The sequence below is a fragment of the Sander vitreus genome, chromosome 17 (genome assembly GCF_031162955.1).
Source record: "Sander vitreus isolate 19-12246 chromosome 17, sanVit1, whole genome shotgun sequence".
In the NCBI taxonomy this organism is placed as follows: Eukaryota; Metazoa; Chordata; class Actinopteri; order Perciformes; family Percidae; genus Sander; species Sander vitreus.
Window position 1 is genome coordinate 13356156 of NC_135871.1, and position 16029 is coordinate 13372184.

The following is a 16029-nucleotide window of genomic DNA, read 5'->3' on the forward strand; positions in this document are numbered from 1 at the left end:
CTTGAAAAATATTGCTTTTAAAGTACATTTAGAAGAGATACAAATGTGCGATTAAAAAAAAAAAAAATATATATATATATAAAAAATATATATATATATATATATATAAAAATATATAAATATATATATATATATATATATATAGGTTCTGTACTGGAGCTATTCTAACAATTTATACAGCCCAATTTAGACCATAGCCTAGTATTGCTTTGGTGGGTAATGAAACAGTTAATCTAATATCCACCTCTTGAGATGGAGTGGAAAACATGGTCAAGGGGTATATCTAATTTGCAGCATGACATTGAAGGGCCTTGGCTCCAAGCACACACTAACAAATTGCTGCTTAGATAAGCAAATCAACAGGGACCACAGCAGAGCAACCCAGGGCTTAGAGGACACAACGGGAAAGAGGGCAAAGTTGTTTTGTGGCAAATGTGTGTCTGGAGTCATGACATATGACACAAAGGTACCTCTGAAGTTACGTTACCACCAACAACACCTAAGACCTTTTCATTAAATGGCTGAGACTGTTTACAATAAGCATCCAGTGCAAATACATTTTCAGTGGAGATGTAGTGTCAGCCTTGGCATGGTAATGAATATTTTCTTTCACAGTAAAGTTAACGGTGACCCTGCAGTAGTATTTTTGTTTCAGTTAAATAATTAATCTAGATGGTGCACAGCAGAGCTCGTACTCTAGGTCTCTGCTGAATGTTGTATTGTATATACAAGGCTATGATAGTCATTCAGACAACAGACAAGTTCATCATCAGTCATACAAAAATGCAGATATATATGTATGCATTGGCCCTGGGGGCCTAATACACTGCAACTAAACACATACATAGCCAAAACATAATCAGATAAAAAAAACATGTCACTTTGACGACGCATATGCAGCATAACAGAACATGCTGCAAATTCAGACATAAGGTGCATAGCAGATACAATATCTGGAAAAATTGTTTCGATTTTTTTTTTTTTTTTTATTATAATTTGAAACTTAACTCGAATATTAACTTCAGCAGGTGCTGTTTTTGGTTGCATTGTCCAAAAGTAAATGCTGCGCATGCGTTGTAGATGTTTTCTTAATTTGCTTATGTTTTGTCTATTTGCATGTGTAAGTTGCAACGTGTTGCCACCATGGATGTAGCAGTAGGAGCCCACAATTTCATGTTACATGTTCTTTGTCTAAGGCTTGTACAGTATATGTTAATGGACTTGAAAGTTACCTGATCTGCCATCACGCTGGAAGTCCACATGGTACCACTCGCCATCATTTACTTTTTTATTGACTGCCCTGGTCTTTGTGGTTCCTGAGCCCATATCCAGCAGCAGGTACAGGTGGCCATCCAGCATCTCAATGGCAAAGAAGTCCACCTTCAGAGTCTGGGGACTCTTGGAATCCTTTGGCTGCTGTTTGGGCTTGCCATGGCTGAAGAGGAGAAGGCCGTTGGGCTCTGTGGTGCGGAAGTCAAAGGAGATGGAGCCTGTCTTCTTAGCGTTCCACTTGTTGAGGATAATAAAAGACTCTGGCGTCTCGAATGTGATGGGGTCCAGAGTGGCCACATTCTCACACTTGAAGGCCACAGTACCATGGACCTTCATCTTGGGATCACCCTGCTTGGCCATCCTGGACAGCTCAAGTCTCACATCGTTGTTTTTGTAAACAACCTGAATTGGGAGTAGAGTAAGTAAGTAATTTTTACAGTCATACATATAGTGGAATATCACACCAACAAGGTAAAAGATTGACTTCTGTTACTGCTTGAATGTAAATGTTCCAGGCCATCAAATAATTAATATGTGTAATTGCTTTCAAAAATGAATGAGTAGTAAAACAGCAGTTGTCCATGTGACATTTCACCCCCTTAAGGATGGTGTGTCATAAGCAGGGCTTGAGCCTTGGTGATCTTTGTCACACTGCACCTATGCATGAGCAACTGTGTTTTATGTGGCTCCAAATGTCGCTCACATCACCCTGCTTGATGCCTTCACAACGCATGCATAGTATACTATGGCTGGTTAAAGTGTAAATAGTTGAGACATCCATTTTGACTTTTACCTTCAGTGTCAACTAAAGGAAGAGACAGCCTGAACTTAAAAGGCAATGGTGTTAATGGTCGCGGAAAATTAATCTATCAGGTAGCATTTCCTGGGATTGTGTGTGAAAAGTGAGATGGAGATTGATAAATCTAAACTGCTGCCTTGATTGCAGGTGTGGAGTAAAATGCTGATTAAGGCCCCTGTTGCAGCCTGTGATTAAAATCAAAGTGGGCAGATGATGGATATGTCTCTCTAAAGCAAAGTAAAAATGACTGCATGAGCATACACATTGCAACATTCAGTACAGTAAACTGTGCATCATTTAGAAAATTGAATTTAATACACAAATCTACTGTACATATTTGCATGCAGAATCCTTCACATCAATATCAATTTAGATTCTCAGACACCCTAGACCAGACAGGGTTTGGCATCAGAGTGCTTAACTAAACAAAGTGCATTAGTGCTGTGACCTTTGAGGTGCCAAGTGCTGAAGAGCTAAGGTCCAGAAGTGACAGACCGTAGCAGTCCATTACAAAAAATTAACCATTATCTCATTAAATTCCAATTAACCATGGATGAGAATCATTATCATATGGTAGAGTGCAAGATTCAACTGACCAATTTGCCAACTTGATCGTTTTTAATTACCAGTGTCTGTCTCACTAATCAACTCAATTTATGTATGAAACTCATCTTTCATTGCATTCTGTTCTAAACACTGTAAATCGCCCCTTGTGAAGTACATATTTAAAACACTGATCAAAACATCTCTCTAAAGACAAAGAAGTAGCTATAATGTGTTTTCGTATGTGTGTGTGTGTGTGTGTGTGTGTGTGTGTGTGTGTGTGTGTGTGTGTGTGTGTGTGTGTGTGTGTGGGGGGGCGCATTCAAACAGGATTGCTACTGTTATTGAAAGTCTTACCATAAATTAGAGATAATAATAATAAAAGAAAAAAATCCATAATGAAAGATTTTGAGTAAGTGCAGCTGTTGCAGTTACGTCTAATTTCCATCTGAGAAACTAAATAACATTTTGGTGAATGTCAAAACCTTTTCATTAAAACATCAGTTTGGTCATATTTCAAAAGTACTTTACAACAAAAACACATTAGCACACATTTGAAGTTTTCAAAGCAAATATGAAGACAGCTAAACTTTAAACCCAAAGTCTTCAATAGTATGCCAGGCAGTCTACCCCCAGGGAAAGTCAATGATCTCTTCCACACCGCTCTAGCACTAATCATTGGTAGATAAGGTTATCAAGTGACAGTCAGCCCCACTATGGTTAGCATGCATATGTATTAACATAACAAAACAGTTCTCAAGGTAAATCTATACTGCTTTCAACAGGACAAATCAAATGAGTTACAGCTGTGGAAAACACTGCCCATGTTCTTTTTTGTTGTCATGCTAAGCGTTCACCTGAAAACAAGGACACCTCCAATGGGACTGCATTAGCATGGAGCATTATGTTTATCACTGTGTCCTACTGTTCGTGTGGATGGAGCTCATAGTGGTGCATCAGAATCAGGTAAGCTCATGCTTAGTTTCTTGTAAATTATTTGTGACTGACAGTTTCAATTCACTATCAGACTGCATTCAACTGCATGGAAAACAGGAAACAGATAATGGCAGGTTTTTATTCCCACGTCTTTATCTTCCCTCTAAAAAAAGGTTTCTAGTCTGTAACAGAGCCAATGGTATGTTTTAAAGATTTCATAGAAATAGAATCCAAAGATAATTTGACAATAATTTTTTGACACAAGAAAGAATGTAAAGAGGAGTAAAATAATAAAAGAAGATATCTCTACCTGGACCATAGTCATGTAGACTATAGGTGCTACAGATAATAAACCAGCCAATAAACCAGAATCAATTTGTTATAGTCAAGACAAAGGGCACCTTTCACAGTCAAAGAAGCTTTGGTCTGAGCTACAACTGGTGCTGCACTAGTAGTGCTGCACTAATTTGTCATCAAGCTAGGGCTGTGACAACTGAGCAATTACTGCACCACAGTTTGTTTTGCCATCAAAACCAACAGGCAGTCATGGCAACTCAGACTGGAATCTGCACACAAATGCTGCAACAAGCTACTACGAAACATGTCATCAATCAGGGCTCACGGCACATGTTGGTAAACCACCTCTCATATGTGATCATGACATACACAGAAAATAAAGCTGAGATGGGGCTTCTTCTTCACACCATCATTGCTTGTGAATGCAATAAAGAAGTCATATTTTACAAATAAAATGACAACTAAGTAGCGTTGTGCTGACATCTCGATGGAGAGCCACCATCGTGATGCCACGTGCCCCACCCTGTCAGACACACACTAATCCTAGTCGCGGGCGCTGGATGGGAAATTGACAAGTGCGTCGGTCTTAAACTAGCAAAGACACTTACGTCGGGCTTTGCGCTGTGCTGCACAGGGTGCAAGATGGGCCCCTTAAGTGGAAGCTACTTGTTTCCCCTCTATCTGCTCTACTCGCTCTACCTGCTAGTAACGTTGGACACAGCGGTCTCGAGCGAGAGAGAAAAAAGCTTTAACGTGGAATGCTATCACACTTTCCTTTCTCCCCTCATTGGACTAAGTTTGTTGACACTACTGTGTGCGTGCATCACTAAGTAAGTCTGATGTCCTGTAGGTACGGCACGATGTTATACAGGATTTATGAATGTACGTTAGCAACAGTAGGCTAGCTAATTCATGAGGGTGTTATTTTATGTGTGAGCTAATATTGCACATCTGTTCATGTGCGCTGCAAGAGTTATGTTTCTGTTTATTGAGTGCGTTATTCAGTGCAAACATAACCGAGAATGTAGTTTAATCTCAGTAATGATAGTATATTAGGTCCACTGTACTGTCGTTACGCAGATCACCCCTACCAGCAAGCAGCAAATAGAGGAGACGTTCTGTATGTCTGAAATCTCAGGGGAACAAACACAGCTATGCACCATATTTGAAGTTTTTGAGCAATTATATACATTGATCTCAGGATAGTGAGAGCAGCCACTGTGGTTAGGCTGACCAAGAGCAGTGAGGGCAGCTCAATGATGTGCATGACCATGCTTGTGGTCACAAAGGGATTGGGATTGGGGCACCCTATCTGCAGCAGAGACATGTAGTTAAACTAAGATACTCCCCTTTAAAACGAGAACTCTAACGAGCTGTACTGTGGCGTGTGGACATGTAGTCCACACCCTGCCTACTCATTAAAAAGAGCTGCCTCAGACATTCCCTGAGGACGACAACTTGCACTTTGAGGTGAGAGACAAATGTAGGACACCACAGGAGCAAGAGAAGGTAGAACAATGAAAGAGAAAGACAAGGGGAAGGAGAAACAAAAGATCATTTTGCAGTACTTTGCCTGCTAGATATCTTTGAATATCCCTGGTGGGTCCTGAATTAAATACATTAAGTCAGAATCCCTAACCAGCAAAAATAAAAATAAAATACTACTGTACAGCTTAAAGTGAACGGTATAATTTATGAACCTTCTGCAGGAGAAATTACCTCTTCCTCTATTTATTAATCTCTTGGGATAAAGTGTACACTATACATACACCTAGAACATATGAGAAAAGGGGCGAGTGACAAATAACATACTGTAAGAACTGAGCCAGATTCAAAGGGCCCATTACCCCATCCCAAATACAAAATGTGCCGAAATGAATACGTCACCTGATAGCATATATGTCAAACAGTGATCTACGTTTTTGTTCATTTCTAGCACAAGCTAAAATTGTGTAGATAGTAATAAGTAAGTCATTAGGTAAGTGGTCTAAGATAACATCAGTCTGGTAGTGCATATATTCCCCAGTGGAAGAATAGTAAATACTAATATAAGTGTGTCAGTTGGGTGACTGCTCATAAAATTCAGCTGACTAATCTCAAGATCACTACTCCTCTTTGAAGTGCACCTGAACGAGCTGTATGAAGCCTGTGGTAAATTCCACTCTAAGGCAGTTCTTTATGTGCGGCTGTGTGGTACCCCAGACTTCTCAAACGTGTGTGTGTGTGTGTGTGTGTGTGTGTGTGTGTGTGTGTGTGTGTGTGCGCGTGTGCGCACACACACACACGTGCATAACATTATGAGTGCACTGAGGAGGCAGAATAAAGTTTGGGTGAGTGTATGTGAGGAAAAGAGCAGTGTAAAGGATGAGACAGGGTCAGTGTGTGGGAGAAATAGCCTGTGTTGGTGTCCTGAGGTGAAGCCCGTCATATCCTGTACACCCACCAGCCTCAGAGTGCACATATAGTTTTAGTTTTTTAGTTTTATTTCTATGTCATGCCAAACATTTTGGCCCATCCCACATGGGATTACAAGACACCACAAATTTACTTATTTAACAAACATCTTCCTGTCGCATATACAAATCATTCAGAGAAATACATGAATACAAATATATACATATACACACATATACACATACATATATGTTTATACACGTACACACACACACCACACACAAACAACAAATTCTCATCTACAATTCATCTCGATAAAGAGCTTTTTTCCTCTTCTCCCAAGCTTTATCTAGATAATTGGCTAATTTATATGTTTCATATGTGAACAGCCATCTCAGTCTTTGAGCATCATCCATATTTACCAAGTCAATCTCTGCTTTTATCCTACAAAACAAAAAATCACACTGTTCACAATAAAAAGGACTGGAATAGTAAACAAAATGGAACTCATTTTCTATATCATTCAAACAACAAATGGGACAGATCCGTTTTTCCTCTTCTACATTAACATTTAAGTGGTGTTTACCTCCTTAAGGCAGCCCATGAAGTTGTTGCTAACTGGAGATCCAGGCAGGTCAGCTGTGCTAGGACTCCCTCCAACATAGAAAAAGTCATCAGAGCCTAGCATGGTGTAGTCTTCTTGTGTATATCCTGTGGTGGTCAGAATCCCATCCACGGATATTGTTACCTAGACAACAAAGCACAGGGAAAGGACACGCTATACTCAGACAGCCTATATACTGCAGTGTTATTGGCTTTCCTTCTTGTCGTCTATGACAGACTTCGCTATATGTTTTTTATACCCATTTTCATGTCTGTTTTCTTTGTCTTTTTTCTTGTTTTTTTATTATTATTTTGTCCAGTTTGATTAGTTGGAAGACTGCAAGCCTTCAAAGGAATGCTATTCTAGTTAAGAGTGTTAGTAAAGTGCCCATACTACAGTGTTAGTATTGCCCCTACTGCAACTTAAAAGTACTTTGGCAGACACAAAAATGGTGTTAGTAGAATGTTATCTAGGTTAGTTAAACTATTAATTCCATATTAGTACATCCAGCAGTTCTACAAAAGAAATCAGAAAGTGCTACTAGGTTAGAGAGGGAGCACATGCTATGAAAAGCACAATCACCTTTTAGTATAGAACAATGACTGAGGGTATTAAAAAAATAGCATGCATGCATTTGTCTTTTCTTTTTGATTACAAGCATACAAAAAGAAAATTCATTGACTGTGATACTGGGAATCAGTGTTTTGACACTTGCTACAGTGGCAGATGCATGCAAAAGCTTATGGACACTGCAAAACCACAAAGAGAAATAAGAACGCACCAGAAAAGCACCAATGACAAATACAGCTCAACTGTCACATTCATGTTGACAAATGGGCAGTGTGACATTTGCAACACGTAGTCAAAGTGCATGCCATGCAAAGTGAATGGGGATACAACTGGCTGAGCCAAAGAGCATCAGGCCAGCCAGACAGGAGAGGGTCCTCATTATTAACCACAGCTTGATGCAAAAGGCTCGAAATGATGCTCCTAAAAAAGTGGATCAAACAGAATTGGACAGGAAACAAGTGAAATAAAGAGGGTGAAACCAATGAATGAACCAAGAAATTAAAAAGGATTCGAAAAGTAAGCAGAAGAGTACCAACCGCAATTTCCCTTTTTTTGTAAATGACGTCTACAGTAAAAAAAAAAATAAGAAAAAAGAAACACACGGCAAACCCAAACTAAGAAACAATTAGAATGATATCTACCGAACAATGTAGTTTGTTTACCATAGCGTGTCCAATGCCTGAGTGCTTTGTGGAAAAGGGGGGAGAAAGGAAATTAAAAACTGTGAACAGAATAACGATTGTTACTCAAATAATATATGATGGTCAATACTGTTAGTACATTGTTAAACGGCAAAAACCATTCTGGTTAGTAGAATGACACATTCCATGAATGATGTTAGTTTGATTCCAAAGCATGTTAGTAACAGAGAAAAAGGGCAAAATAAGTTTAACAAGAAAAAAGCAGACTAAGGAAATAACAATAATGCTCCACAAAAGGTGCCAGAGCTCGACCAGTGACTCCCCGAGTTCCTCATGGCGTCTTTGCACCATGTTCTGAATGTGACCAGACCGTTGAGTAGCAGAAAAGACTCCCTTACCCAAGTCCTGACAACAGGTTATGATTGACAGACATCAAATGGTTTATAAGAAAGAATGCCTAAAGCACATCAGTTGACCCTCTTTTACCAAGTCCCAAGTTCAAGACCATTTTAAAGCTTTGTTTCGTTTATTGGTACTAGTATTTGCGTTCTTTTGTACTTGGTTTTAGGCTGGAGACCAATCCAGTGTATCAGACTTCCCGGCACTCATACAATACTGTACCTCCGTTTGGTCTTATTGATGAACTTTAGGATCACTTTACTGCAATGAGACAAAGCAAAGAAGACCCTGACACAGAATGAGGAGGATGATAATTTTGATTCCCCCAACGAGCATGCACTCAATATGCTTGGTTTTCTTTCACAATTTGAATGCAGTGAATGTTCAAGCTGGCCAAATCCTTAGGTTTGATAATAATCAATTTGCTGATTATGCAAAAGAAGCAACTTTGGTACTGAGGTGAAGACAAACGTTTCCCACCAAATGAGCAGTGACAAATCTAGAAATGTCTTAATGTTTTGTAAGTTTTGTGCAACTGTCCTTATCAAGTCTTCAAGAGTATTATGAGTATCTATATATAGATCAAACATTTTTGTTTGATACTGTAGGGTAAACAGAAGAAATATGTGCCTCTATTTAACACAGGCTAAACAGTCTATCAAATATCAAGAGGTAACATTTTTTGAAGGCTAGAGTCCACGTAAGGCCACTGAAAACACCCTTGTAGCCACTTAACTTCACCACATGAACCCAACCTTAACTTAACTCATCCAAGATCATCCTTCATTGTCTTGAAGCAGCAGCTGCAAATAGCAGTCTCAATGGAGACTCTTTTTTTAGCTACTTTCTGGTCTTGAGACCACTCACAGATTTACACTTGCTAAATCCATACATAGTACTGAATTTGGACCATATTCTTCCACCTAGGTAACGGATGTTAGTCCCCAAAGGGCATTCATTTCATTCAGTAAAGCCAGCACTGAAAAAGGAGTTCCTGCTGCCCCAGTAAACAGGTGTTGTACCTAGAAGTGCAAGGCAGGACTCTGGATCCAGAGTTTCTGAACACAGATGAACAGTGATTGTAGACATGATACAGTCAATTTTACAGGACCACACGTCACTGACCTAGCTGCTATAAAACACATAATACACCTGTAGCATTGATTTGTTCATATTGGTCCCACCCGGATTTTCCACCGGGCGTGTCTGTGCTGTGTTGCAGCTGCTCCACGGTTTTGTTCCATCCTCCACATACCACACCAGGAGCATCTCAGAAGCAATGCCTCTTGCTTGCCTGACTCACAGATTTTATTGAATGCTCGCGGGGGTCGCTGCGCCTCCGAAATGCAGCGCAGATGCGCCCGGTGGAAAATAGGGGTCAGCCATCCACCTGTGGCCAATCAGGCCATGGAGTACTGAAGGAAACCCCATGTCCTGTTGTAATAGACCTCTTGGGCAGAGTGAGTCATAACACATCAACCTACTGTAAATGGAAGCAGTGATCAGGATCTTGTGGCAGTTTTCAGACAGCAGGGTTGTGAAATTCCAACCAAAAATTTACTCAGTGGTGGCTTACACCAATTGACATGGGGGAGTGGGTTGTTATTGTTGAAAGCCACTAAGAACATATTGATGTCTGGCCTCAGCAAGCCTTTTTTGGATCGGTCGGGGATCCAACAGACTGGCACTGTTGTCTTCTAAGGGTGGTCTGCCACAAACAGAGCGACAGCTACATCCTGACATCCATTTAGTATATGTTGGCCTGTCTACTACGAATCAGTAGTAGTTCATCTGTTTGCAACACAACAAACATGCACATACCTCTGTAGCTGTCTAGCCACGACAATCTGTTCTAACAGGTGGATGAGTTTGAACATGTGCTACGGCCAAAGGTTCTTTTTTTACCCATTTTTTTTTTTATCACATTCCTCTGCTCTTGATGAAAATCAGGCAAAAACCAATTCTGGCCTGTCCCCTGTTTTTGAGCAGGGTTGCCACATGTAACTGGCACTGTCAGTGGGAGGTCTTGAGTAAACCATCCTGTGGTGTTTCCAAATGTAAGTGGCACAAGCTGGTAAATGGGATTTCTAATTCAGCTTGTGCTGTCTAACCAAGGCACACTGTCACTACATAGTCTCTTAAGAGTTAATAATGCAGAGGTGAGTCATCAAGGTCACGTAGGCCATTAGAGCCTTTACTCAACATTCAGAACATTATTATAGCAGCAAACCAATATTTTCTATGTAAAGACATAGTGGATTAATGGCGTCCTGAGCAGAGAATGAAGTCACACTCCCTCTGTGTGTGTTGTAATCTGACCTTCTCTGTTCTTTGATTAGATAGCCGGTCTGGCCGTGCGTGCATGTTAGTGCATACGAGTGCCTGGTGTGTCGGTATCAAACGCCGAAGGCCCTAACTAAGGGTCTGTATTGACGAGTCAGGGAACGGACTGTGAGAGCCGTGTGGAGTCAATCCCAGATCACTTTTTCACCTGAATATTGAGTGCAGCTCCTATTAATCCTGAAAACAGTGAAATTGTACTTGCTCATAAAGGTGAATATGTCAAAGTAATACACTGTATATTAGAGAAGTTGCATTTGTTGTCAAACATCTGAATGAGCCTGAATGCGGTTTTAAAGCTATGGCTTTCTTTTCTCCCATAAACTGTAACTTAATAGATGTCTTGATTCACATCTAGATGTCCCTGCTCACTTGTGGTTCTGTTTTATCTCCACCACCATGATTCAATTTAGCAATCCAATTACAATGTCTGGAAAAAGTAATGTATTGTATGATGGAAATGATTTAAGTGCATTTGTTTTGATTCATTTACTAAGTCTCTGCATCACCCTCTGTACTGTTACCTGACGTAGATTCCTTGTTACTTTGACATCATGCCAATCATTGTCATTAAATTTCCCATTGACTGGCTCCACAAGAGCTTCAAAGGCTCCAGACCCCAAATTAATGACGAGTGAGACAGCCCCATTTTTCAGTGCCAGGTTGACGTAATCAGCTGATTTGCCCGTGTGCAGCATCAGTCCATTCCTCTGTAGGGTTCTGAATGACAATGTGATTTCATCACTGCTGCTTTGAATTGGGTTCAAGGACAAGTCGTAGCAGAAGAACTCTGATCCTTTGAAGGTGGCGACATACTCTTCTTTTCCTGCGGAGACAAAGAAATAGAAATGTGTTGCATTAATATCATGGCCTCTTAGGCGCCTGTTGGGGAGCTGTCAAATAAAATGAGAAAGAACCGCTCACAAATGTGGGATTAAATTAAAAAAACACTGAAATTGGAGAGAGTTGGCAAGATGAAATGTGCATGTACATTTAGAGATTTGCTTACTAGCTTTCAATGACTAGCTAGTATCTACCTTAGCTAGAGAACACAAGTGTTGTAGTGTAGAAAGAAGCACTGCATTAAGTCTTAACTGTTATATTCTTACTTTTAATACATTTGTACAGTAGTTACATTTGTTAGTACTAGACAACTGCTATTTTTGGACTTTAGGTCACACTAAGAGGTCGACCTGGTACACGATGATCATGTACATACAAATACATTACAACACTGATTTTCCTTTGTTTACTTGCTTCGCTTTTCTCATGCTATTGTGTCAACACAGGGTTTCCCAAAGGTTGAGAATTTACTTGTGGTGGTGTGTGGCGCATGATGGCTGGGTTCAGCAATAAAATAGTCAAACAAAGGTTTATGAACTAGGCCTATTTATTGAAGAAAAAAAAGACAAAATAACAAGATAATTTTGAAAGAAATAACTATTTGCATATTAAACAAACCAGACTACAAGATGATACAGATGAAGTGTCGCCTATGATGTGCTTGCTCTGTCAATTAAATCTGGTTTGTCAAATACATTTTATGGATCAGCAGATAAAATACCTAATTGACGTTACCCAGAGCTGAAATGTTACAGCCTATGCATTACTAAATGCAACTAAACCTTAAAACCATACTATGATCCATACAGAATTAGGCTTGTTAGGCTACATGTTATTATAAATCTCAACACTGTGCGCACAGCATGTTTCTTTTAAGTCCTGTTAAATAATATTACATTTAGGCTATCCAAAGTTAATTCTTGTTCATTTTGTTTTTATAACGTTAGATCATTGTTCGTTTTTTTATGTGTTTTAATCCGTGTTTTGGGGATTCTTAGAACGTTAAACAAGCTGTTTTTCACTATACATGTCCGCATGGCTGGAGGCCCCTGGTCTGTGTGCTATAAAATTACATTGTTGATTGGAAAACAAAAATGTAATTCGGATTTTATCTGCCTGGGCGTGCCGCCCAAGTATATTCCCTATGGGAAACACAGCAACATAGTTACAGCTACCCTACATGGCAATCATGAACATGCAAATAAAGTATTAAAAGTACAAACTGTATGCCCACTTTGGCACTTAATGCTAACAGAACTTGTGGTCAATTTATACCAGCCTCATAAGATTGTAGAACAGTAACAGTAACACTAATAACACGTTACACTTGGCAGCAGGTAACGTTAGCCTACCGTTAGCTACAGTAGTAACTAGGGGTGGAATGGTACATGTATTCGTATTGAACCGACCAACGGTATGGGCGTCCGGTTCGGTGCATGAATTTACACAGAGAATACACGGTATAAAAACAAATAAAACTTGCATGCAAATTAATTAATGTAATGCGGAACTACTGTTGGATACGCGTGTTCTTTAGGGACACCTAATCTGTAGCCCCGCCTTAGCTCTGAAGCTCTGATTGGCGCACCGCCTATGTCAGTCCCAGTCAGTTACAGTAGTACTACAACGGCAGTAATAAGACTGCCGTTGTAGATTAGTGTTACGTTTCCAGCGTTGCGGCTCCGAACCGTAACGTTAGTTGGGACAGACGCCTTGTTTCTTTAGGCTAACTATATTAGCTTTAGCCAGGCAGGGAGCAGCTTTCTGCGGTGAAAAATGGCCGGGAGACGTTGTGATAACGTTGCATTAATTAGGTAATTTAGTTTGTTTTTGCAGAGAACAGAGATGCTGTATTTTCGATTGTCTTATTTTGTTTACAAGTTACAGATGGAGTCTGTAGATGATGTGGGGTACTTATTGTTTACTGTTTACATCTTACTTTACACACTTCAGGCTGTTGCAGCTAGCTCAGGGGAGAGACTGTATGACACTAGGTGGTACAGCCTGAGACATGCACAATAAAAAAAAATTGCCTTCTGCATTTTTGTTTTGCTTTTCCCTCCATTGTACCAAACCATGATGTCTGAACCGAGGTATGAACCGAACCGTGACTTCTGTGTACCGTTCCACCCCTAGTAGTAACTGGATTAAACACAGTTAAAATGCTGACAGCTAAACGGTGTAAAAGTGTGACTGTATTTCACTGTAGAGGATTCCAACAGTGGGACGTACAACAGCCTGCCGCAAAAGCTATTAGCTAAGACACAAACTATCACTGGTCAATGCTGTTGACTAAAGAGAAACTAAACAGACGGAACTAAATGTTGCGTTTACTTAAAACTGGTAAACCTCGTGGTGCATTCAAAGTTATTGTAAAATACCCTTTTCTCATCTTTTTTTTGTATTTTAACAGCAATCTACTGGTGAAAGAAGTAATTATTGTTAAAAGTAATTATTACATTTTTCATAATCATTTAAATTCCCCCCTTTTTTGTGCTGATCTGAAAATTGATCCGATCCGTGACTCAAAACCGTGATCTGATCTGTGAGTTTTGTGATCTGTTGCACCTCTATTTGAGAGGGATGGGACATTTTATTGCAACATTATTAAAATGTGTTATAGTTACATAACAAATGAATTGCTCTAAATATAAGAGCAATTAATAAACATGGCAACCATATTGTCAATTTTGGCAACCAAAAGCTGATGCCTGGTTGCCAAGCCAGCAACCACTTTAAAAAGTTAGCGTTGAGCCCTGAAACATCACGTCAGCACGTCTGATCCAAGACCACACTCACACACACAATAATTAGGCACGTATGCATTAAATCAATGTGATATTAATTGAACCCCACAAGCACATTACAGTGTTTCCCACACATAGACTAATGTATGATGGTGCGCCGCACTATCAACACCGGCCACCGCACATTGCGTTTCGTTATTCTTTTCTTTTCTTTTTTAAACGCTATTTAAAACTTTTCAGTGTTCAGCTGCATTTTCTTTCCCTGCTCTCCTCCGTCTCTCTGTCACTTGTGTCTCGCTCACACAGTCCCTCCCACCGTGCACACAGCGTCTGTCTCCATTAAGGAGAGAAGACAGCTAGTGAAATTCACAAGTTCACGAAAGGTTGGTAGGTATCTATCTCGTGAACACCTTTACACAAAATATTTTATATTCTGAATACAATGTTGTCAGTGTGCTATGTTGGAGTCCCGACCCGACTCTTAGCAAACAAGCGATTGCGCCTTCTTTAGAAAGTTAACTAGTCGCAAGTTTGCGGTAAAATGCAGTTGGGTTGTTGAGGTCAAAACATAAAACATATGTAGCAGCTGTGAATCAAATAAACATATAAATAATGTTATGTCATTTTTTTACTCTTACACTGAATGTTTTGCTGCTTCAATCCAGATGAGTATTGAAAAGTATTTTCTGCGACTGAAAAAGGCACATGTTGAGGATGAGTTCCAGCCTGAACCAGAGGTATCAGTCTGAAACAGAGCTGAACAGTCCGACCAGTTATGTTATTAATTTTTTTACAATAGTTTCAGGCTTCAACCAGTGAAAGACAGGGTCAGGGAGAGACAGAGATAGATTTGTTAGGCATTGAAGTAGGAGAGGAGGACAGCATCCAACAGTGTGTTGTTACGAAAATAAGTTGTCGTCGTTTCGTGAACAATTTCCCCAAATAGAGCTCAAGCAGAAAGCATTCCTGTGACAGCTTCATATAGAAGTCCTTCCACCATTAGAGACACTTGATTAGCTACATATGTTTTTCAAAAGAATTGAGCATGTTGGCAATCAGCCATCACCCATCCTCAGATATGACAGTGGCTTGACAAGGCAAAAATAACCTTGAAAAAAATGTTGTGAGACAAAAACAAAGCGGCCCTGAGCGTCAGAGGGTGAAGCATGTGAACATCCATTAGAAAGTGTTTAAAAACAGGTTTAGACAGATAACAAGCCATTAAAGGCACTAGCAGAAAATAGACCACCAAAACACAAATGGACCAAAGCATTCAATTATTATAAATGGGGAGCGCTGCACATTTATTTAGGCTTGCCAAACAAACACACATTCAAAATACACACTCACACAGGCTTAGAGTAGCATCCAGGCATGGACACAACAACACAACAACTAAAAGGGGTTGCTGTCCACAACAATTTGTCACCTCATTGATTCCCCCTTAAAAAGGCACTATAGCGCTCCTCTGGGAAAACTGCAAGGGGCCGTAATTGAAGTTGACTGGATCTCACCACTCTTTGGTCATTCCCTCAATGTCTGAGCCCCCTATCAGAGAAAATGAGAGACCTCTACCCTATTCACTAAATCCACCCATCCCCGCATAACAAGCCCAGTGACCACATGACAAATAGAGCCAATAGT

The 16029-nt window shown here is 39.9% G+C and overlaps 1 protein-coding gene across 3 annotated transcripts in view; it reads right to left on the reverse strand.

Annotated features, from left to right (window-relative positions):
- The window catches only part of LOC144532596 (neurexin-1a), a 272440-nt gene that overhangs the window by 166752 nt on the left and 89659 nt on the right, over positions 1-16029 (reverse strand). For all 3 annotated transcript variants that reach the window (XM_078273444.1, XM_078273443.1, XM_078273445.1), the window contains exons 5-7: positions 11320-11621; positions 6828-6989; positions 1233-1674 (exon numbers count right to left, since the gene is read on the reverse strand). In XM_078273444.1, coding sequence (XP_078129570.1) covers positions 1233-1674; positions 6828-6989; positions 11320-11621 — 906 coding nt within the window. The remainder of the gene's footprint in view (positions 1-1232; positions 1675-6827; positions 6990-11319; positions 11622-16029) is intronic.